Raw genomic sequence first — 25,009 nt, 5'->3', positions numbered from 1 at the left:
CATTTCAGGCCCGGTTCGGACACTACACCATCGATTTCACAGGCCACACAAGGCACGTACGCTTTAAATTCCCGCGTAAAGCGCTCACAGCAAGCAATCGCGTTTGCCTGGCCGAGATCACTCACTAGAACACGTATCTTGTTTGCCCGAACACGTGTTATCTGAGTTACGGCCGGGTAATTAGCAGTCAGATCTCGAGAAAGTTTTAATATATTAACCGGTTTCTCTCCGGTCCGAAAATATACCACCCATGGCCCAGAGGAACCTTCTGGGTACTGCTTTATACGGGGAGCAATGCGAGTATTAGGGGGATCAGGGACTTCCATGATTACATCAGATGGTATTTCGCCCTCGGCCATTTAAGCACGAGGGCAGAGCGTTATATAAACGGGAATGTGTCTTATTATTTGATTACAAGGTAGAGTAAAAGTAGGGAAAAGGAAAGAAAGCAAACGAGGAAAAAAATAAAGCAAAACTTATCTGCAAACAACGTCGATTGTTCCGCACCAGCGAAAACAATGTACTGGATTTACTGCCGGCACCAGCAGAATGGCAGCTAACGAACGAACAAAGGATGACCTTGAATCACTGAAATTTACACACCGAACACCACTGTGAAATATAACGATCCGTTCCGTTCAAAGGTTGGGAGACGTATGATTTGTTGTTTGTTGTTGAAGTTGTAATGTTTAATTATCCATATTATGCTGAGAGTAGCACTGAAATGTATCATTACGATGTTTGTTATCTATTGGTACCAATGATTGTATATCTGCTACAGAGTGAGTTTGAAACAAAAATACAACCGGCATTTCTCTGCCCGAAACAAATAAATACAAGTGATATCAAAGATCAACGACCTTTCCGTCATTTGGCAGGCTACTATGACCCCGGAGAATGGACGTGATTTCTGCTCTATTGATTAATTTATTGATGAGAATTGAGCCGTTTAGTAAATGTAAAAAACATTTTCCCTCTGATCGAAAGGTGACGAAGAGCCAAGGCTGAATCCGTGTGCAAGTAACATGATTGTTCTCGAGATAGAACAGCAATCCGACAAACATCATTGAAAAACTATTCATCCCGATCGTCCGTGGTCAGTGCCAGCTAAACAGTTTTATTTGCAGCAGAACTGCACAAAAATCAAATTCGCATATCACTGCCTAGACCAGCAATTCAATGAGAAAGCCTAGCTCCAGCCTAGCACTGTAGTACCCGGACTGGTGGGGAAGTCCAACAGAGTTCAACCCCCGGGCGGTTACTAGATATGACAGCGAAATTATGATTATTGGCCAATAAAATTACCATTCCACATACGCGCACCAGAAGGAGGTGAAACCCATCAAATTTGTTTGGCCTGACATTGTTTTTTATATTCGAAGCTAACTCAATTAAAGTTGATTGTGTGCAATAAATATTAAATCAATTTTACCATTCTATACAGACTGGCGACGCCATGCTGTTCCTTCCGTCGCTGCGAGATTCGTCCCAGTATGCTGCTGGAAGTAAATTTCTGCACCATCCGACTGTTTCGATATGTTGTTTAACTATTCATTTGAAGCACCCCAGCAGGATTTGAGTCTGTTAACAATGCAACTGAATAGAACAACGTACAGAACGTCTATCGGTGCTTATGGGGAGTGCTGCCCTGGATTAACAGAACCTACACGCAAACGAACAAAGAATTCGTTTACAGCGTCGTTAATGGAAAGTGAATCGGAGCAATTTCAATGCTTCCATAGAGTTGCACGTAGCATGAAATACCGGTTGCACTTGGTTTGCCATATTAACCGAATGGAAAAGAAAATAACTTTTCTGATCATGTTCGAGCTTCCCAGTCTAGCGCTTGCACATGCACAAATCCATACGGACTCGAGAATGTTCGCAGTTTTTTTGCGTATGTAATTAACCATAGAGTTGTTCAAAAACCAATGTATGTTTGCTTTGAAAAAAAGTGAAGCCAACTGGTTTTCCGTAATTAGTAGATGCATATTACCTTAGGTAGTCTATGCCACGTTTGGCATTGTTATCAAGATCTGGTTCAAATTTGTGCCGTCAATGTTTTATGCCTCTCAGCGGGAAGAACAGTTCGTGGAATCCGTGCTCCATTAAAAACGAATCGCGACCGGATCGAAAACGCTACTTGTACTAATTCGCGAAACAATAATTCATGTTTATGGTGGAAACGTCGAAATAGAAATCAACGCGTCGTTCGCAGTACATACGTGATCGTGGAGAAAATGGTTGGATTAAACCGTAAGACGGATATGCCGATGCTGATGAAGTATGACTGAATCCCTAATTTAGGCACAGCACTCAGAGAATAGGGTAGGCAGTCATTCGTGGGCAAATGTAGTCTGTAGGTAGTCTTTGAATTGGTGCCGAATATATAGAAAAAAATCAATCAAATGCAACTTACATCACTGACATTTTAAAACAAAGTTAATATTTGGTCAAGAAAATGTCAATAGCATGACGTTTTGGTGTTTCATAACCGGAAGAAAAAAGAGACTATAACTACTTGAGGTCACATGCCGCTGTTAACACTGATGATTTGTTATCTCGCTCTTACATATGTTAGACCCATTAGTTTGACACATATTGCCCCGGATACACACATATCAAAGTAATGGGATACAATATTCTAGAGCAAGACCCCATATTTCAGTCTGTGAATACATGGAGACAGTAGCGCTTTGCTCCCTCTAGTACAGTGGTTTTCAACCGGGGGTGAATTCACCCCCAGGGGTAAATTAGACTATTGTAGGGGGTGAATTATGTCGGAACTTTGTCTTTATATACAATTTCAGTGTCAAGACTGAGAGTGCTTAGAAACAGGTTTCTAATTGGAAAATTATGATTTTCATCTAATCGAAAAAAAAATCTGAGAGGGTAATGATGGTAAACAATTTTCAGAAAGGGGTACATCATAAGGATCAATATGCGGAAAGGGGTACATGGAACGAAAAAGGTTGAAAACCACTGCTCTAGTAGATATAATCTCTTTTGCCCCAATCGTCATTCTTCATTTAATTATGTATCTAATTTGGGTGGTCTCGACAGAAACAAAGATCACATCGACGTAGCGATAAAATTGCTGGTAAATTTCAAGTTATGTACATTGAGATAGGGATATATCGAGATAGAGAAAATATCGAGAAACGGAGGATTTTATAATCGATAATAAGAAACAATTTGAGGTCGTCAGCGTATATAAGTCTGCAATTACATAGAAAATATCATTGAATAGCAAGAGGCTCGAGATTGCTTCCTTGAGGAACATCTGACATGTTGATGAAACTATGAATCATTTCCAAGCTTCACAAATAGAGGATGATTGACGAAGTATGATTTGTAACCGCTCGGTTACAAATAATACATATTTCTAAGTTAAGATGCAATTTTGTTTAATCTGGTGGAAGGTTTAATACCGATGTAAATAATAATATATAAAAAAAATAAAACCAAACCCTATCAGCCTTGTGGGTACAACTTCAGTGGGCGGAATTTGGGAAATCTGGCAGGAGTCAGCTACGAGGGTGGTTGGCTGCATTGGGATGGGTTGGTACAAGAAGGAACAGAAGGAAATTGGAATGAGGAGGTTCGTAGTAGCTGCACGACGGGAAGCCGGTCTCTTGGGTTTCAACCACGAAAGCGAGTGGATCAAAATAAAAGTTATTCAAGTGATTGTTGTTAACTAGAAGTGGTGAAACCGGCTTGCTTAGCCCTGGTCGCCGGTCTGACTGAAGTCGCCGGCTAATTATCAAGGACCAGCGAAGAGTTTGCCTGTCTCGCCCTGATCAGTGCTACTGCTGATACGGCTAACCGTAAAAGAGATAGCAGGCCGTCGTCGCGGGTTTCATCGACCGTGTATCGTTAATCGCTCCTCCCGCTAAACGTCAAGGACGACCGCGTGGCTTGAGGGCCCGCCGCAACAGAAAGATTGACACCAGGGACGATCTGCCCTATCGCCATCACCAGAGATTATCGCCAGTGCACCACCACGCCCTACCCTGCCCATCCGCCCGCCGCCACAAATTTGGAAGCTGAACAAATTAATTGAGTAAGTTAATAAATCTAGAAAAAATTAAATTCAATTCACACCCTTCGACCAGATCCGAAAACCCTCCCACAACAATATACGACCCTGGGACCCGAGGACCAAAAAGAGGCCTGCCGTGCCCACCCCGGAACGTCCATACCAGGCGTTGGGGCTTAAGCGGGTTCCCTTCAGGAACCGCAACGTCCATCCTCGGGGGCTGAGAGCAGCCGCGATCCCGTAAACGGTAACAGATTGAAGACATACGGTAAAGTCATGTCTTTTCTCTCTTATAAATTTCCTGAAGGCCGCACATTTTTTGTGGTTTCCGAAAAACTATTTTAAAGTTTGAGTCTTCTTAACAATTTGTAGGACTTATCCGAAATTTGTTAAATGCGTCGCTCCTAAAACTTGTAGAGATTCCCTGAAAATCTTACACTTCACTAAGTTGACAAGGCATTTTCAAAACACTTTGCAGGAGCTTGTAAAACAGCACTTTCATGCAAATTTTCTTCAAATTCATTATGATTCTATTGAGGTTTGAAGGACTTTCGTAAATATTATAGAACTTTTTAGAACTACCTACTATTTCGCAGGAAAACATTAGGTTATATTTTTTTTTTCTTTTTTATGTCGACTATGTTAGTCACATTTTCTTTTTTATTTTTTAACGACATTCAATTAGCTAGAGATTACAGGGTAGGGAATGTTCTGAAAATTAAAGCCATAGTACTCAAGTAAGAGCAAGGATATGCCACTTCTAGTTTTTCGATCTGTATACTTCACATCCTTGCTCTTACTTGAGTACTATGGCTCTAATTTTCATAACTTTACCTACCCAGTAATCTCTAGCTAATTGAATGTCGTTAAAATGTAAAAAATATTATATAATATTAACATCTTAGTGAATTTCCAGAAATTTTAAAGATTTCTCTAGATCGTAGAATTGTTTCGAATTTCGTACGATATTTCTGAAGTTCGCAGAATCCTGTATTCCCTTCTAGCGTTCAGGGCATGCCATAGAAAAACTTTTTAATTTGAACTTCGCCGAATATCGTAAAAGTTGAAAAATCCGCGGAAGTTCATAGAACTTTCAATTTCATTGGAAGTACTTAAATCTTGTAAGTTTCTTCTAACTTTTTGATGCATTTAAGACTTGCTAGAACTTCAAAAAACTTCATCGAGTTGTGTAGAACTTTCTGAAGTTCATAGAACTAACATGCCATTTAAAGAACTTAGTAAGGGCAGTATGGTTCAATTTCATCGTGGCCAATGGCTATCTGGAGCACCTATTTTGCACGACAGAATATAAGGAATCACACCTACAGATACCCAAATGCAAAATTTGCAGATAAATTGACCATGGTTTGATAAAAGCTTGACATTTCGCCGATGTCATTGATGTCAGGGCCTTCCGAGGACCGAGCGTCGTCTCAAATCGTTATCTAGTAGTGTAGAAGATTGATATCCAATATAATCGGTACCATGAGTGCGAGAATTATGTGACTGAATCGTCTGGGAATGTTGTCAAGGAACATACTAGAAAATTCGACAAACGAATCGAAGATCGTTCAACAAGCAATAATCTGAACGAAGCGTGACAGCAGGTCCATGATGGGGTCAACAGCTACAAAAGTGTTGGATACCACAAGTGGGGACCAGCTCGATTTTGAGAACCAGATTTATGGACGAGAAAATCCAGAGCAGAAGCCAAACGCTTGCAGCCGATACACATGAGCCAAGAACAACCGAAAAAAAAATTCCTACGGCGTTAGAAATGTGGGTACGATGAAAAGGTGCTCACTGATGCAGAGCGAGGTTTTGTCAAGAACAACGCGCCAAAATGTTCTAGAAAGCATGAAGAGGAAAAGCAATCCGAAGTCGGTCATGAGCATGAGTCATGAGTTTCTATTGAACGGACAAACGCATAGAGACAGCACAAACAGAATGAGGATTAGGGATGATGCACGAGCAGTAGGATTAGACGAAGTGTCAAAGGATATTCGGGAGTTTGACCGTTGAGAAGGACGGAATCCAGGCCTAGAAGTCGAGAGTCCCCGGCTGTGCGAAATATTCCACTGCGTGATCGTTACGATCTGGTTGAAAAAGGTGTCTTTGGAATGATTTGATGGACTCAATGCCACCTATAAGGTACTCTCCCGCGTTCTGTTGAGCAGATTGCGTTCGTTGGCTGAATCCTTTGTCGTCGAACACCAAATCGGTTAACGAGACGGATGATCAATGGTAGCTCGGATGTTTACTTTGCGTTAAATGCTGAAGAAACACCGGCAATGTTTCTTGCGAATTCACCAGCATTTTGAGGATTTCAAGGCGATACTCAGAGACAAGAAACAAACTGTGGTAGAAAACATGGCTTTCCTATAAAGCCGGTTAAGCTAATTCCCATTACGTTGGATAGGTCAAAATTCCGCTTCAAACTAGACGGACTCGTTTGTGACGTTCAATGGATAGAAGCAGGACGGTGTATGCACTAATCTACTGTTCTATATAGCGCTCGAAAGATACAAAATTCTGATATGCAAAACAACGGAATCTTCATCATGGAAATTCACATACTTCTTGGATTCGTGGACCACAACGGCATCATAGTCGTTGATCGCAGAGTAGTGGAAGAAGTGTTTGTGTTTGAGGCACAAATCCCCGACTATGTACGGGGAACGTGCCATTTGAGCCAATATATTCTGATTCCTATAGGGTTTTACGTTTCTACGTGTTGTGGCTACGAATAGAACTTTCTATGGTTTGTACAGGCAACCAAAGTTCCGTAACTTACAGCCCACAAACTAGCTCTATACACATCGATGATACTTCCTGTTGTTCCATATACATCCATGAGACATGAGCAGTGAAGTAAGCAGATTATCGAGTGCTCGGTATGTTTGAGAGAAGAATTCTGCCTTTAATATTCGACGACATAGTAGAAAATGGAGAATAGCGCCATGCTTATAATTGAGGTTTTATGTTAGTTTTATAGCCACTCATAAAACTTAGTGTTACGATGAGCAGCAACTGGTTCAGGTTAATGACGGTTCCTTTTCTTTCAGCCGATTTGTTATCACGGTGTTAATCAGCTAAATATATGTCATTCATTAAATCTTTTCAGTTTTCTAAGTTGATTATCACTTACAACTTTTTAGTGCCAAAATAATTTCGTTTGACATCCGAAAGCTGTTAAAACACGGCAGACTACAATGGGCTGGATATGTATCGCGAATGCTGGAGAAGAGACCAGATAAAGTTATGCTCAACAGAAAACCTGGGAGAGATCGTCGACTTCGGGGCAGACCCATACTCGCTGTTTGTGTGCATGCGGGTGGCGTTCAAGGACTCTGGAATATAATCCTGAAGTTTGAAAGTCGTACTGAAAGTAATTGTTAAAAAAAAATCCGAAACATGACCATGTATCGCGGCTTTCCATTCCCTTTTTGGCATTCGGATAAGTTTGAAGGGCAGACTAAGAAATTTGTCTAAAAATATAACAGAACAAACAAACGGGCGTTCGTAGTTTCCATGGATTTCAGGGTCATTCGTCTTTTTAGGGTAAGAAAAATGTGTAATCATATGTGCGGCATTGGGAATACAATCTAAGTGAACTACGTGCAACGTCATCGATTTACCAACTATACAATGCTTGACCGCTTAATGGAATATTTTATTATGATGTTTGATTTTACTACACACCTAGAAAAGATAGTGTAAATTTACGTCTCCTGACCCTGACATATACGAGCATCAAAAATGACTTAGTTTTACGTTTGATTTTAATTTTACATGACGTTTAATTTCGTAAATCATGTAATTTTACTCCACATACAGCATTTGTTCTGAATGGTAGGAAGTGTAATTTTATGTTATTGCGCATGTAAAGTATATGTTTCATGTAAAATTAAACGGAACACGGCAATGTTCCGTCATTTCGTAAATTACGGTTTGTTGAATTGTGTCATGTTTGAAATTACGTCAACAATAAAATTCAGATTTTTTTGGAGTTAACGATTTTTTTTACAATTTAGATTTTGAAAGAATGTAGCGAAAAGACGTTCTCTTTTCCACTAGGAGTTGTAGATTAATAGAACACATAAACTGGCGTTGATTAATCCAACGCGGTACACACCTAGAAAATATCGTGTAAATTTACGTCTCCTGACCCTGACATATACGAGCATCAAAAATGACTTAGTTTTACGTTTGATTCCAATTTTACATGACATTGAATTTCGTAAAGCACGTAATTTTACTTTACATATGGCGTTGTTCTGAATGGTAGTAAGTGTAATTTTATGTCATTGAGCATGTAAAATATATGTTTCATGTAAAATTAAACGGAACACGGTTATTTTTCGTCAATTAGTGAATTACGGCTTGTTAAATTGTGTCATGTTTGCAATTACGTCAACGATAAAATTCAGAATTTTTTGGTGTGTATGTTCAAATCTGTGTATAACATTAACCACCAAAAAGGCAAGCTAAATTTGTGACTTCAAGCAGCATTGCCCCTAAGACACAAGGAAATCAAAAACTTCTTTTTCGTCGTTTTATCAGTGAGAGAATCGAAAACCCAAAACCGTTCGATCATTTGTATTTCAAATTACAAGTTCATTGAATCTAGAGAACTGTAACTAGCCGGGCCTCTGAGACCCCTTGCCTTTTTGAGGGTTATAATGAATCAATTAGCGTTTTTAGTTTTGATGGTAGCTTTTAGACAATAATTGAAAATGACCTAAATGGTAAGTTGAAAAAAGGGCCTGTAATTTTAAGTTCATTTGATCCAGGTTTGTTAGAAACAAAGCAAAAATGATCATACTGTTTGAAAAGCGATTCGTTGGTTATAGGTTGAGTAAAAGGTGGAATAGTGTGACACCCTAATTAATGTGAAAAAATAGGCACAACCCAGAGAAAAACCTTGGTTTCGGAAATTGACCTTCTAATTTGACAGACTATTCACAGTAGAACAATTTGATCAATTTCCTAACTCATCTGTGCAAACACGTAACGTTTAAGATTCAAAAAAAAAATAAACCATTCAATATAGGGCTAGGTGTTATATCCACCAAATTAGCGTTTCTTTGGCAATTTGAGATCCCGCTCGACTATGACCAGCAGTATGCCGCGGCGGTATATATCGTCGTCACGATTTACTCACCTATTGCTGTGCTCCTGAAATGATCCACCGTCCAGCAGTCGAATTTTCGCGAACAATACCGCATTCAGGAACGGCACCTCCACCAACTCTTCCAGGTGCAGTTCCACCGTAAACTTATATTTTTTCTTCTTCATCATAAATGCCATTCCTGGGGCTCCCGGCCCTATCAGTGTCATTCACTCTGGCAACAATTAATTTACCCAGCTTCCACCCACTAGAATGGAGATAATTAGGGATCACTACGTTCCACCTCAGATCAGACAAACCACTTTGCACAGATCAGCATCGACTTCTTCTATGTTTAACAACAAAATGCCTTGATTGCTGTATTTTCGTGGAAACGTTTCACACACGATCGGGGGTGGCCCTGGAACCGCAGCAGCTGCTGTCGTCGTCGCAAACAACAGATGGCTTATGCTTCTTCTTCGGTGCGGTGCTAGCTGCACTTGGTGTAATTATCATTTCACCTCACCAATCATAATCACCGAACGAGACACAGGTAAACAACGGCAATAAAAACCGAATCGTAACACTGCTTCTCTTATCTTCATTAACATTTCCGACTGCTGATTCACCAGGGACGGAATGGTAGGCGAAGTTGGCCACATAATACCATTTTCCTCACTTTCCGGCGGATTCCTTCCGTTTTTTTGCACACGGCTGAGTGCTGTTACGGCAGACGTTTTACATATTTTGCACTACTATTTTCCAAAACCATCAACAGTAAATCCAAACTGGCTATTCCCTTGTTTAAGAATGGGTTAAGATGAATCAAAACTGCGGTGTCTTCGAGGCTTTGCTCGCGATCCTTGTATTAGTGATATTTTTTATCTGGAAATGAAGAAAGGAGATTGTCAGAACAAACAAATTAACGGGTTTTAGCTTACAGCGTTTTAACAATAATTATATGCTTTTTTATAATGCAATTTTTTGCCGATCTGCTCCCAACGGTTGTAAACTTTTAAGCATTATTGCAACAGTAATCAACAGCCGGTTTATTTTAAAACTAGCCGCAGCAAGTTATGGTTATGTATATACATTTATAGACTAAAGTACCAATGAAAAAGACCAGCTTGAATTTGAACACCAACGGTCACGATTACGGACTTCCGCAAAAATTGTTAAGGGTGTAACTTATCAGATTTGAAAAAAAAATCTAAGGAAGATATATTTTGGGAACATTAGAACATTTTGATGCTAAATAACTTAAAAATCTTTGATTTGAATAAAGATGTCATACGACAGATGTCAATTATTTTCCTCTTGACAACATTTTCAGAATTAATATTTCAAAATTTAACCACGTTGCAGCACTCTTAAATTTTGTCCGATTGATCCAAATTTTCATAGGGATTTTTCACGGTTGACTTGAAAAACTCGAAGGTTACTATTTCATCTATTATACAAAGATGCTGTAGGCAATAAAAATACACTAAGGTTTTTTTTACACGCTTTTTTTTGCGCGGTTTTTTTACACGGCTTTTTTACACGGTTTTCGCAATTAGCACGGTTTTTTTGCACGGTTTTCGCAATTAACACGGTTTTTCGCAAAAATATTCTAAGTCCTTTTAAAGGCAAAAGACTTAGACGATTTCTCAACAATTTTTTTTGCACGGGTTTCGCAAAAATGTTCTAAGTCCTTTTGGAGGCAAAAAACTTAGACGATTTTTGATCAATTTTTTTTTTGCGCGGATTTCGCAATTAACACGGTTTTAGCAAAAATCCTTATGAAGGCAAAAGACTTAGACGGTTTTTGACCAAGTTTTTTTTGCACGGATTTTGAAATTTACACAATTTCGAAGATTTTTGAAAAAGTGGAAGTGATTGCTTTTGGAACAGCATTAACGAGTAGATGCCAAATGTTCATGCCTGAGGCCATTTAGAAAACCAAGATGGCGACTTCCGGTTCAGTGGAATTCTCTGAAACCCCATCAATATGGCTATTTTTGGAACGGGATTGATGAGTGGACGTCAGATATCGATGTTTAAGGCCATTTTGAAAACCAAGATGGCGACTTCCGGTTCAGTGGAATTCTCTGAAACCCCATCAATATGGGTATTTTTGGAACGAAATTGATGAGTGAACGTCAGATATCGATGTTTAAGGCCATTTTGAAAACCAAGAAGGCGATTTCCGGTCCAGTGGAAGTCTCTGAAACCCCATCAATATGGGTATTTTTGGAACGGGATTGATGAGTGGACGTCAGATATCGATGGCCATATTGAAAACCAAGATGGCGACTTCTGATTCGGTGGAATTCTCTGAAACCCCATCAATATGGATATTTTTGGAACGGGATTGATGAGTGGACGTCAGATATCGATGTTTAAGGCCATTTTAAAAACCAAGAAGGCGACTTCCGATTCAGTGGAATTCTCTATAACCCAATCAGCATGCATATTTTCAGAGCGGGCCTAATAGAGCGCATGATAGAGATCAGTGTCAGAGGCCATTTGGAAAACCAAGATGGCGACTTCAGGTTCATTGGAATTCTCTAAAATCGAATCAATATGAGTATTTTTGGAATGGAATTGACGAATAGACGCTAGATATCGATGTCTGGTGCCATATTGAAATTCAAGATGGCGTCTTCCGGTTCTGTGGAATTCTCCAAAGCCCAATCAATATGAGTATTTTTGGAACGGGATTGACGAGTAGGTGCCAAATATCAATGTCTGAGACCATTTCGAAAATCAAGATGGCTACTTCGGTTTAGTTAAATTTTCTATTACCACAACAATGTGAGAATTTTTGTAATAGCGTTCATGAATAGATACCGGATGTCAATTCCGGAAGTCATGTTTTCATCTAAGATGGTGACTTCTATTTTAGTGCCAAGACGATGTTTTAAATATAAAGACACGCGGCGAGAAAAACAGTAAATTTGACTGCACGGTTTTACAAATTATTTGTCTGCTAGTTTTGGCAACCAGGAATATTGTGTAAACAGCGAGTGACTTGTAGTTTTAATGAATGCTTGGCGAATTCCTTTTTTGAAATATTTCCCACAATACTCAATCATGTAATTTGGAAACGCATTGATTTACGTTACTGAGCCTGTCTACATGTTTTTCGTTGCACTAGAAAAAATATATCGAGGATGCAGGATGCAGACATGCATTTCTTTTCATTTCAATCTCGATACTCCCCACGAATTACTTCCTAAATCCGCCATATTTGTTTACATTGCTAGTTAGGAACCGTTGTTTTGGGTTCGATTGGAACTTTTGGCTTCAGTCTTCGCGCATCTCTATAAGCATCACCTCTGCTTTAGTGTACATCTCATTCATCTTAAGGGGGCGTCTGGTGTAGTGTGCAAAAAATCGACTTCTTTTTTATCCGCTTAATTGTTAGTATTGAGCCTCTAAAATAGTCTCCCGCAATCTCGGTGACCACGCTGAACTTCTTTTGTTTTAAACAGCCATACATTCCTCGCGCGTATTTGCTGTGACACACGCAGATTTCAATCTATCGGCAACAATTTTCTTAAGACTGACAGCGATAAAAATACAGTGTGAACAATACACTTTAAACTACTTCCACCCATTTTTTTAAGAGAAAATACCAAATGGATTGTTTTCCACGTCATTTTTTCCGAGATGCAATTTGATATGGAGTATCCTTTAATAGCGTTTTTTCGAAACCGCATTTTTCAAATTGGTGAACACGATAACTCAAAAACTAATCAAAGAATTGACTTGATTTTTTTTATGAAAATGCACAATATGTGTAGCCTGTCGGTGAACCACAGAAAACAGAATGAAAAAATTGTTCTCTCTATTATTTTGAAGAAAAGTGCACGAATTTTACAGAAAAATATGAGATTTTTCGGTTTACATGAAACCATTTTCCTAAACTCGAACTTTTTTTTGGGTTCATCGAGTAACTACAAGTCTAAGCTTTACAAATTTTACTTAATTTCCTGTGTCAAACAATTTTATCAAGAGTCATCGTGTTAGCCGCGGCGCTCCTCGACGTGGAAATGGTTGGACGTCTACTCTTGGAACGCTCGTATGTGTGGCTCTGCGTGGCTGCCGACCCTATTCTGCGCGGCGTGTGACGTGAGACGACTAATCTCACCTCACTCTACGTGACCTCACCCAATTCTGAAGAGTCACTTCGGGATGCAAAATGCCTACCTTTTCTGCGGCTGTAATTTTTCTGACTACATTCTCATTTCTCTCTCGATGCTGCTGTCTTTCGCTAATGCAGGACGCACAGCGCTGTACGGCTGCCTGTGTGCAAAGCAGTAACATGACAAAAAACCACTGTCCCCAGTACAGCCACCAGACGCGAGCGGTACAGCTTCTCTTTCCTTATTTTACATTTTTTAATATTTTCAATCTTTTTAATATTTTTATTCAAAATTGACGACAATGAGTGCGACTTATTTACGCCACGGCCGGCATCAACGCTTTCGTGTGCGGGCCTCTCCCTTTGACTATGCAGAGAAAAATGTACAAAGCGAGAGAACAAACTTTACTACGCCACACTCTCACCGAGCAGTCGGAGTACAGCAGCAAAACAAAAATGTATTCTACTGCTGTACGGGAAAATGTACTCGGTGTGGCTACCGCTCTGGCAAGAGCTGTAGTGATGAGTCGCTGTAGCGGGCTGTACGGCTTGTGCAAATGTAAATATACTGAAAAAAATGTAGTTTGTCGGTACCGTTGGCATCCCTGGACGTGAGACTCCCATTTAACCGCAATGAGGAATCTCACCTCACCCGAGTCGACTCTCAGAATCGGGTGAGAAAAGTCACGTAAAGTGGGGTGAGTTTCGTCGTCTCACGTCACATGCCGCGCAGAATAAGGCCGTGCAAATATTTTTTTCGTACAGAATAAACGTACAAATTTAAAGCTTAACATTACATAAAAGATGCATTGTTCCCTTGCCTTCAAAATCGTAAAACAAAATAACTTTCGGTTTGAGCACTTTACACCAGACGCCCCCCTTAATAATACAGCGAAGACCTGATTTTATTATTTCCCCCTGATTATGTCAGCTTTTTGATTCGACTTTGAGTCTCGCATGAAGATTCGCTCGATAAGCTCTAGCAGACGAACCAACTCAAATTCGAGTAAATCCATTCATGAGCACATTTTTCTTATCTTATAAATGCAAAATATACAAAAATAAATGTATCTTTTTGTTTTACGCTGGATATTTATACTAAATAATCAGAACCATCTTGGGTGTTACAATGACGCCAGACCTCTGGCAACTGCATATTTGTCAATCCAGTTCCAAAACACTCCATGTTGTGAGTTATACAGAATATCGCTAAGCCGATAGTCTCAATGTTGTATTTCAAAATGGCCTCAGACATTGATCTCTATCATGCGCTCATTAGGCCCGCTCGGAAAATATGCATACTGATTGGGTTATTGAAAATTTTGTTAGACCGGAAGTCGTCATCTTGGTATTCCAAATGGCCTCAGGCATCGATATTTGGTGCCTACTCGTTAACACTGTACCGAAAACAACCATATTGTTAAAGTGTGGGACAAAAGGAAACCTCAAGATCCGACGTTTCCACTTTTCCAAAAACCTAAGGAATTGGAAAAAGCAAAAACCGTGCTACTTGCATAATCCGTGCAAAAAAACCTGTTCAAAAATCGTCTAAGTCTTTTGCCTTCAAAAGGACTTAGAACATTTTTGATAAAACTCCGAAATCATCCCTTTTCCTAAAATCGTCTAAGTCTTTTGCATTGAATGTAACGCGGTTTTCTTTGCACGATTTTCGGAATTAACGCGGTTTTTTTTGCACGGTTTTCTGAATTAACGCGGTTTTTTTTACACGAATTTCGCAATTAACGCTGTTTTTTTTTGCACGGTTTTTTTTTCACACGGTACGTATCCCCCGTGTAAAAAAAACCTTAGTGTATTTGTTTTATTCTTTGGAGTCAAAATCAATTAATTAATTTTATTTATTTCATTCAGTTTATTCATCCATATTATTTTATTATTATTGTTTGTAATTTTATTTATTTTATTCATTTTAGTCATATTATTAATTTTGCTCATTTTAATAATTGCATTACTTATATCATTTGATTGATCTATTTTATATTTTTATACAATTAATTCATTTTAATACATTTTTCTCTTCATTCATTTTATTATTTATCTTCATTTAAATCACTGCATTTATCGTTCATTTCATTCGATCTCTTCATTTTATTCATATTTTTATCGGGATGATCTTATGGCCGTGAGATGGTCAAATCGATACACAAATTGAGGTTGATATATGTTGACCATAATAATTACTATAGTCACTCTGAGTGAAATTTACAAACATAAACCTATTGGAGAATATATTTCACATTACTTGAGGTACAAAACGAGAAACAGCATCACATGTGTAATACAAACGGAGAAAAAGGGACTCAGCCAACTAGCTCAGCGCTCTTTATTAATATTTGCAGTATGCAGCTTAATAGAAGGCATTTCATAAAAGTATTCGATCCGAAATGCTTGTGAACGTTGTACTTTTGGAAATTTCTACTCGCCAAGTTGAATCCTCCTGCTAAAATACAAAAAAGGGTTCAAGCGATTTTCACCCAAATTATTATCAATGAGCTGCCAAGTTTAAGTTTCTGGAGCGATTACATAATATCAAACTGATTTCTTTTTTTAGAGTTGTCCTACTGGAGCTGTAGAGCTAGGTTCTCGGAAGGGTTCCCTGTCAGAATCACTCACAATTGCAGAAGAAATGGGAAATAGCACCCACTAAAACACTGTTTAACCCTCCCGAAGTCGCGCGACTGAACGAGCAATCGCTGCTAGATTTTCAGAGCCGCGTGCACTCAGTGCGACTGTCGGAAGGTTAAGGTCAATAGCAGCGGGCCGGGATTGTGATCAGATTATAAGTGCTACTAAATCATCGGGGTGTTTGCGAAATCTAGGACGTAGTTGTGCGTGGATGATCGCGATTGCACGTGCGTCTTTGTGTATCATATCGAAGGATTCGGGTATTTGTAAGTTATCATGTTCAATCGCGCCGGCGTTGGTATGTCACTTATAAATTCGATTTTATAACGATTTGGCTTATTAGCTTGTGCTATACGGTTCAGATGCTAGAACAGGGTGAGTTCTACCATATCATTAGATCAATAGGTCAAATCGCCATGGAACGACTTGCTGTCTTGATGATATGAGCGTTTGTTTTTGTGATTGATCCAACTGAAAGCATGGATCTAGGCTACTAGGATCGAGAGTAGGGACTTCCGGGCGTAACCAATTCATGATCTCACAGATACGGGCGTTTGTAGGTTCACTCTTGAGACCGCGTTTGTAAATTTTTAAGTGCTAAAACGTTTATCTCTTCACCGGGGTGTTATCCTGTTTTCTAGATCGCGAGCATAGGTGTGCGTTGATATTCGCGAAAGGTTCGAGCGTTTGTATGTCAACGTGTTTGTCGCATAAACTAGTGTGTGTATTACTTCGCGTACATAAATTATATTTTATAACTGTGTGGTCATTTGCATATTCGCGTGTATTCTGGAATAATTCGGCGCGGATCGTAAGTCTGATGCTTAATTTTTAATGTATGGTTCAAATTCTAGAAAACAGTATCAGTCCCATATCACTTGAGTTTCCTGGCATGTCGCCAGGGAACGTACAGTCTAGTGGATATGAGCGTCATTTTTTGTTGGTCCAACTGAAGGCATGAAGCTAGGCCGCTAGGACCGAAGGAAGAGATTTTTTATCGCGCAAAAATGAGATCGTGTTTATAACTTTATCAATGCCAAAACATTCACTTAATCACCGGGGCATCTCACATACACAGATAGACATACGACTAGCACATAACAATTGTACACCTATTCCTAAAAACTGCAATTAATACTACACTAACACTAATAAGTTTTTACTTTTACATTTCTTTGATGGCTGACCGTTAGTTTTGATTTTGATACAGTGTATGAAAAAATACAAAACATGAAAAAGCCCTTAAACCCTCTCGGTCTTCTCAATGCATATATATATATATATATATATATATATATATATATATATATATATATATATATATATATATATATATATATATATATATATATATATCGATACGCAATGCAATAACCATTTTAAAGCAATTGTAATTGATGACGTAAATTTAGGGGAGCAAACTATTTGCAACATAAGAGCAAACTTTTGTTCTTTCAAAACACTGTCACCATAGTCTGAACTACTGCGTATAAAAATCGTATTTTTGTGTAGTTCAATAAAAATTCCAATATGCACTTCAAAAACATAATCTTGGAAGAGGCATAGAGTGGCATGGTGGTAGTTGAAAATAATAATATATCTTATTTGAGAAATCAAAGTATTGAATCTCATACAGCCGGCTATCGATAGTAACACACAACAATAACAATCTCAATTCTGAACAACCAATAAAAAATAATCAACTATATTTCACATTGGATTCAAAATAAACAAAAATCTGTTTATCTGTTACAATACTCCCGGAATAAAATCCAGGTACGATTCAATAACTAATCAAAATTAATATCGAAATGGACTACTTCAGCAAAGGTTATGATCACGCGTTTTTTAACCAACTCAGTTTGATTGCTTAAAGCAACAGCAGCTTTAGTAGAACCACGGTACTCGGAAGGAGCAATCAAAACATTAAACGTTTTACTGAACGCCCAAAACCACCGTGCACATGCAACGAATCATTAATTTTGACTATTCTATTCAAACGTGTCTTCCCATCGCCGTCAGCGGCACATGTATCCTACGCACCTCAGACTGTTATGTACCGAACGATTCATGGAACTGGTGTTAAATTGTTATGTTGGTACAAAAAATGCACCAATGTTTAGATAGGTCTGCACTTACCGTTGAATCGTAACTAGCGGTTGAGGCAGTGGGCAACGACCTGCAAACAACCTGCTTGCTGGTCGGAAATATGTACTTGCCTTGTTGGTTTCCACGACCTGATTTGGTAATTTGCTTATCGAACATATGAGGGCTGGCCGTGATATCAGCATTACAATCGTTGTAAAGGTTGTATCTGGCTCCGAAAACATATACTTATCTCAGCAAAAAAAGTTTGACCTCGTAACCTCTGTGGCAGTTCCTATTTGGTTTAAACTGATAAGTGCAAAGCTTTGAAGGCTATGTGAAAATGGAACACTTCGATAGCCATCTGGAGCAGAGTATTAATGTTTGAACTAGGAATGTTCACAGGCAAGAAAATTGAGAAAAAATTAGGAAATGCAATAATAAGGTTATTTAGGGGGTACGAGACGAGCAAAACGTCAAGGTGGGCGAATGAATGAAATCCAGCAAATTTTTTGAACATTTCTAGCCTCATTATAATCTCTGAAGCGTTTACTATTTAATATTTCAATTTATAAGCTTCAAACAGCCTCGTCTTACCATAAAATTCACACGGTTCAGAGCACATCCACTTTTCTCTCTGAACTGCTAGCCCCAGCCAAGCTTCTATATATGCTTCCGCTGGAAGCAGGTTAAAATTCAAGGATACATTGCAGCATTGGTCAAAAGTGAAAACGAGTACCCAGCGAGACAACGATATCGCCACAATGCGTCCATCAGCGGAGGTCACATGATCACTCACTAATACATCGCTTACATTGTTGGAATACATTTCTGTGCTATGTATATTCGGATAGCTCAGGATTTTATCGCTGCACGTGAAAGTAGTAAAAGTGCAGGGATTGGCTGGCAGTGTCACGTTCTCTTCAGTGGAATTTGGATTAGCTTATTTTATTACTTACTATTCGCTTCTATTCAATAAATCAATGAATCAGGAGTGTGTCGACGGCAAATTTAGTATGGAAAAAATCATTCAACCAATAGTTTTAGGAACGGAAGCAGATAGTAGAGTGAGTATCGTGATCGTTGTCTTCAGTGGTTGAAAACTATAAAATGTCCACGCTATTGGGTGCTCTCGTCGCTGCTAGCTGTTTTAGGCACACTGGTTCAATGGAACAATTATGCAGTTTATGTCCGTTACTCTGAAAGGATATATTTGAAAATCTACTAAAAATAGGTTTCGTACAAACAGATTTCTTAAAATATTTGTACATATGATGAATCATTCATAGTTCTCCATGTAATACTGCGTTCACACTGTGAGTTAAAACGCGTTTTAACGCTATCTTGATGACATTTTTCTTGTTGCTAATTATTATAACGTGTTTTAACTCTTTAGTGTGAACATAGTATAACGTTTTTATTACGAGCTTTTCATCAATACCACGAAACGACTTTCGTGGGCTGATTATCTACGAATCGATTTTGTTAGTCAAACGATTTATTTGATAAAATATATGATCCAATTTAATCGAAAATCTGTTAGGAATAGATTTCGTACAATCAATGTTCGTAAAATATACGAATTGTTTATATGTATTGAAGTTTTTAATCAAATTACGAATTGTTTGATGAAATGTGCGAAAAAAATCATGATATACACGCAGTTGCCATTTTTTCAATTCGTGAAATGAACGAAACTATTTACAGTTCATAAAAATACTACGTTGTAGAAAATAACGAAAGAACTCGTGTATTGTAGATCATTTTCGTTCTATTTACGATGTTTTTTCTGTGTATTGTTGGCTGCTTCAGCAAACTTTCTGATAATCTGATTTTCATAGAGGCTGACTGTTGACTGAGTGTGATTAAACCATCGCAACGGGTCATAAAAGAAGGAATACAACAAGAAAAGTCATATTGCCGCCATACACACTATATTTCAGACAAGCAAAAAAAAAACTTTTATTCTTATAAATGTTGAATTGTTGTTATTTGAATTCAGTTTACTAACACTGCCATTTTTACGCAATGAATCTGAATAGAGATGCGTTCTATTATATCGAAATGCATCTTCATCTAACGAAATAATAAGTGACAATTATGCAATTTGGCTAAACCTTAAATCGTATAAATCAATCTTTCAGTTACGTCAAAAAAATCGTACAGTTATATTGAAAAAAGGGGGAAATCTCAGCCCAATTTCAAATGATACCTATTTTGTGCAAAATAACCATACAAAGTTACTTAACCCTTCGGAATTCGCGTGAATGACTCATGGAACAAGCAATCGCAGGTACTCAACAACGATTTTATAAAGAATCATTATACTCTGACAGTGTGTTACCAATCCGATTGATTAGTTGGTGCGAAATCCCTCGGAGATATTCACGATTGATAAACTGGCTAGTCTTCTTTTTACCCAAAACATAAGTAATTAAACGGATTTTGCACTACGATCTAAGTGTACAGAAAAACCAGTTTCCACTGCTTACATCTTGACTATGTGAACAAAAATAATGGGCAATGTTTTGCCTTTCTCATATAAAGCAAGGCAATGCAATCACTCTAAAAATTAATTCGAGTCCCTGAGGGCGGAGTGTCATACACCACGCCTTGTCCGGCCAGAAGACGTACTTAAACTTCGCATGATGCTCCTTTAAGAACGGCAGAAGAATTTTCTCAAGACGCTCCTCCTGGTAACCTTATTGATTGATGGCCAGACCGCTCGGCTTGGACCACGGCTTTGAAATCCCTCTATCCGGCGATGTATAGCATAATTTTTTTATAATTTATGCTTAAACGTATATTTTACTTCGGGGGGTGTAGCCGACTTGTCGCTGCAATAGTAGCTGTCGCTTCCTGTAATGTGGGTCTTCGAGAGCGGAAAGTAACTATCGTCGTCCCGCGGTCTTTCTTCGTCATCCACCGGCATGTATCTGTTCGTCCGTGTACTCGGGGGACCGAGTCTTCTTTCGGCCGGTTTCACGTTTTTGTTGTCAAACAGCGTTTTCAACGTTTCCTTCTTCTTCTTCGTCATTATCTCAACCGGACGGCCGCTACCGACTTTCCGCTCCACACCCAGGAATGCTAGGATCCGATAAACTGTACTCACGAGCACGTTTTCTTTTTTTTCACGATGGCCATGCGTTTCGTAAAACCGTACTACACGCTCGCGGAGTGCTTGCAGTTTCGACGCCATCTTCGATTGAACTGACAGCATCCGAGCGAAAAGAAACATGCCACCCATTTCTAGGGAGCCCAGAGAGCAATTCTCTTGAAGAGAAAAAAAAATATACTACGTTCACACTACGAGTTAAAACGTGTTTTAACGCTATCTTGATGACATTTTTCTTGTTGCCAATTATTATAACGTGTTTTAACTCTGTAGTGTGAACATAGTATTACGCTCTTTACTTTAATTACAGAAAGGTATTGAAATCATACTAATTTTTATTGAACACTCGTTACTCCGACTGAGAGCTCCCCGGCAACGGAATTTCTCTAGGTACCGGTGTTTGTTTCGTGAGCCAATTAGCTCCCCATTTCGTCACGATTCTGTCAGGTAGTCCACAGCGGCGAATCACCCCTACCACGAGTTCCCCGGCGGTAGATTGCTTCCGATATCGATTTTCGTTTTTGTGAGCCATTTAGCTAATGCTTCGTCCGATCTACTCGATCTAGTCGCCGGCGGTGGACCTAGCCTACTCAACGGAACGTAAGTGCTGTGGTCCATCCAGCGATTCTGGGTAGAGCGTAGCTGTCGAAAAAATGTAATAAGTGTATTGTAAGATATGTATGTATACTGTTGAAAATTGCATTATTCAGCCATTTAAAAATTTCACCATTGCCCAATTTGATTACGGAGAATCATGCAAATTTGCATGTGAATCAAGAATGTACACGACAATTATGCAAGCTGCATTCTGGGTTTAAGAGAAATAGTTTCATAACAAATTGATTTGAAACAATTTTTAGTACCACGAGCATAATTCAAAATGACTTTCAGTTCAACTCTGTTCGCGTTGCATGGAAACAAAATTTCTTTTGAAGTTGTACAACTTTTTTGTTATTTGATTATTTTAAAATAATTCTAAATCAAGGATATTCAGGAATATGGCCAACCATTGAATAGTTTACATATGTGAGAGATTGTTTACAGCTAAATAGTCAAAGACGAGCTTCCAACGACGTTATCTTCCATTTATTCGAATACCTCGCAGCCAGTTTATTACTGCAGGACTATGATTCATTCTTCACTGTAGTATAAATATGATTGCGACCAATTCGCTGGTGTACTAGAGTATAATTGTTATTAGATAAGATTAGCACGGGACATGACTGATTACCGAAGAATAATTGGAATGGAAGTACAAATGATTCATCATGCACCGAAATACAAGTTCAGTGTTACAATCATTACTTCAGTAAGAAGAGGGCATTGACCATTTCTAATTTACATGCGCAGTATAATGTAACATACTCGGTTCGGCAAAGTTTATGCCGGCATCGTTTTCCGGAAGGTTAATTTGTGCACGGTGTATTTATTAGAACAATTAGAAATTCGCGAAATATTGCAATGGTGCGTTAAAAGTTTCATTGAGTTTGTTCAAATGTAAAGGTTGAAGTTCAGGACAAGTATTTTATACGAAGATGCTAACAAAGTAGGAGATTCATGTAAGAATAGTTATCAGTCATCCCTGAGAACAATCGAAAAAATGAAAAAGATGGCATACATAATTGAAAAGGCTGTTTCTGCGGGAGGAATCACTTACCATCATGAAAAATAATATTAATATCATACTAGTTTGGTCAACACTTATCTAAAACTTCTCATCCCAAAAATATGAATGGTGCCCTGTATCAGGGAATTATAATTTTCAGTTAAAAGATGACATTCCAAGCTCTCATATTCCGCTGAATTCACTATTGAACTAAACACAACTATTTGGCAAATAAAAAAAGTGCTTGTGAATTAACAAACCACTAGGTCTTCTGTGAAACTAACTTAGACTTAGAATTCGTTAAAATTTTACACTACTATTCGGTATAATTTCAAATCAGTTTTTAGTTGGTAACAAAGTTGTAGACAATTAAATAATCTATCAGATTCTCACTTTTAGTGTTGTTCGAATGTCTAAAACACCATCTAGGGGCAGAAACATGAACTAGTTCTATTGTAAAATCTATGTTTTCACGAAAAAAAACTTCAAAAAAAAGTTGCTCTAGACCCCCCGACGGATTATTTTGATTTTGGTTTCAAATGAAAGGGGGAAGCCCATTCTTTCATATCCATAAGTTTCAGAGATGCTGAATTTTTTTGCATAAAGTTGTTAAAAAAAGACACCGTGTGTGAGCTTTCTACGCGAATTTAAAATGTGTGAAAGGAACTGCCATCTAAATCATATAAAAAGTGTATGGTTCAAATGACGCCAGGTTACGGTGGCTAGTTTCCAGTTAGGATGTAACGAGGAAAAATAAATTATCTGATCCAAATAAATACATAAAACTACCGTTAACCGATGTTCTGATATACCCACAAAGGTATCGTCATAATCTTTTATGGTCTCACATATGTTAATAAAATCCCTAGCAAGTATTAGATCCGCACGTGTGATGAGTTGAGCAGGTACTCGTGTGTATATTTCAACGCAACTCTATATGTAACGCAACACGTATTACTTTCGGGCGACGACGATCCATAACGCAATAAAAAGGTTCGTATGTGTGCTTTAGTATGTTAAGATGTAGATAAACAAATATATATGAATATTTAATTTATCTTTTCAGGTTAGTGCTAGGAACGAATCTACCCACACTCGCATTACAGTCCCATATGCAGTATGTCTCAAAATTGTCAATGAAACCAAGTTTTAATAATTGTGACTGCCGATGACAGATCGTCGGGGCACCTGAGAACCGGAAGTCATCCTCCATCCGATTGCAGGACTATATAGGTGACGAATAACGTTTATTTTTACTGTACTTCACAAAATCACTGTAACAATCTGGAGTTTACTCAGTAAAACACGAAAAAATACTAAATCATGTTTGTCTCGTATGATAAGTACCCGCATATCAATCCCATGCTAATTACAAATCAGTTGAATGCATTTCCTTCTGCTATGATGTCTGTATGTATATAGGGTAGCATAGTTATTTTTATGCCACAGGTATATTATTGTAGAGTAAAATAACAAATTAAAACAATATACACTTACACTTACACTTTACGCGGTTTTTTTGCGCGGTATTTTTTACGCGGATTTTGATATTTACGCGGTTTTCATTTACGCGGATTTTGAAATTTACGCGGTATCCGTTAACGAGGTTGCCATTAACTACGCCAATTTTTACTACTCATAAACCAAATTTTCTTTTTTTTTCTTTTTTTTCGAGAGTTGTCCTACTGGAGCTGCAGAGCTAGGTTCTCGGAAGGGCTCCCCGTCAGAATCACACACTACAATTTGCAGATGAGACAGGCAATGTCGCCCAATAAAACACTGCATTAGGCCAATTGTAGCGGGCCGTGATTCTGAATGTGATATTCATTGTACGGTTCAGGTATGTGCGGACGTAGGGACTCGCGATCGCATGTATCATCGCGAAGGGTTCGAGCATTTGTACGTTAACGTGTTCGATCGCGTGTGCGTTTGTATGTCGCGTGTGCTAACGTGTATGTAACCTCGCGTATATAAAATCTATTTTATAACCGTGTGCATTTCGCATATTCGCGTGTGTTCTTTGGATAATCGTGCGCGGACCGTGAATCTAATACTTTATATTTGGTGTACGGCTCAGATGCTAAATGAAAGTGAGATCTTACATATCACGAGTTCCCGGCGATGTCGCCGTAGAGCGTGTGGTCTAGTGGATATGAGCTTTATTTTTTTGATTGGTCCAACTGAATGTATGGACCTAAATTACTAGAATGAAGGCTAAAGATTTCCGGACGTGACCGATTCATGATCGCGCGCGTTTGCGGATTCGCGTTCGTAACTTCGTA

General features: G+C 38.6%; 1 protein-coding gene across 5 annotated transcripts in view; it reads right to left on the bottom strand.

The window, feature by feature from the left end:
- Window positions 1–25,009, bottom strand: part of LOC131682239 (uncharacterized) — a 205,866-nt gene that overhangs the window by 116,251 nt on the left and 64,606 nt on the right. For all 5 annotated transcript variants that reach the window (XM_058963592.1, XM_058963594.1, XM_058963591.1 and 2 more), the window contains one exon: window positions 9,204–10,034. In XM_058963592.1, coding sequence (XP_058819575.1) covers window positions 9,204–9,379 — 176 coding nt within the window. In that variant the 5' untranslated portion in view covers window positions 9,380–10,034. The remainder of the gene's footprint in view (window positions 1–9,203; window positions 10,035–25,009) is intronic.

The sequence above is a fragment of the Topomyia yanbarensis genome, chromosome 2, assembly GCF_030247195.1.
Source record: "Topomyia yanbarensis strain Yona2022 chromosome 2, ASM3024719v1, whole genome shotgun sequence".
Classification (NCBI taxonomy): Eukaryota; Metazoa; Arthropoda; class Insecta; order Diptera; family Culicidae; genus Topomyia; species Topomyia yanbarensis.
The sequence above is the reverse complement of the archived record's forward strand: the minus strand, read 5'-3'. Positions and strand labels throughout refer to the sequence as shown.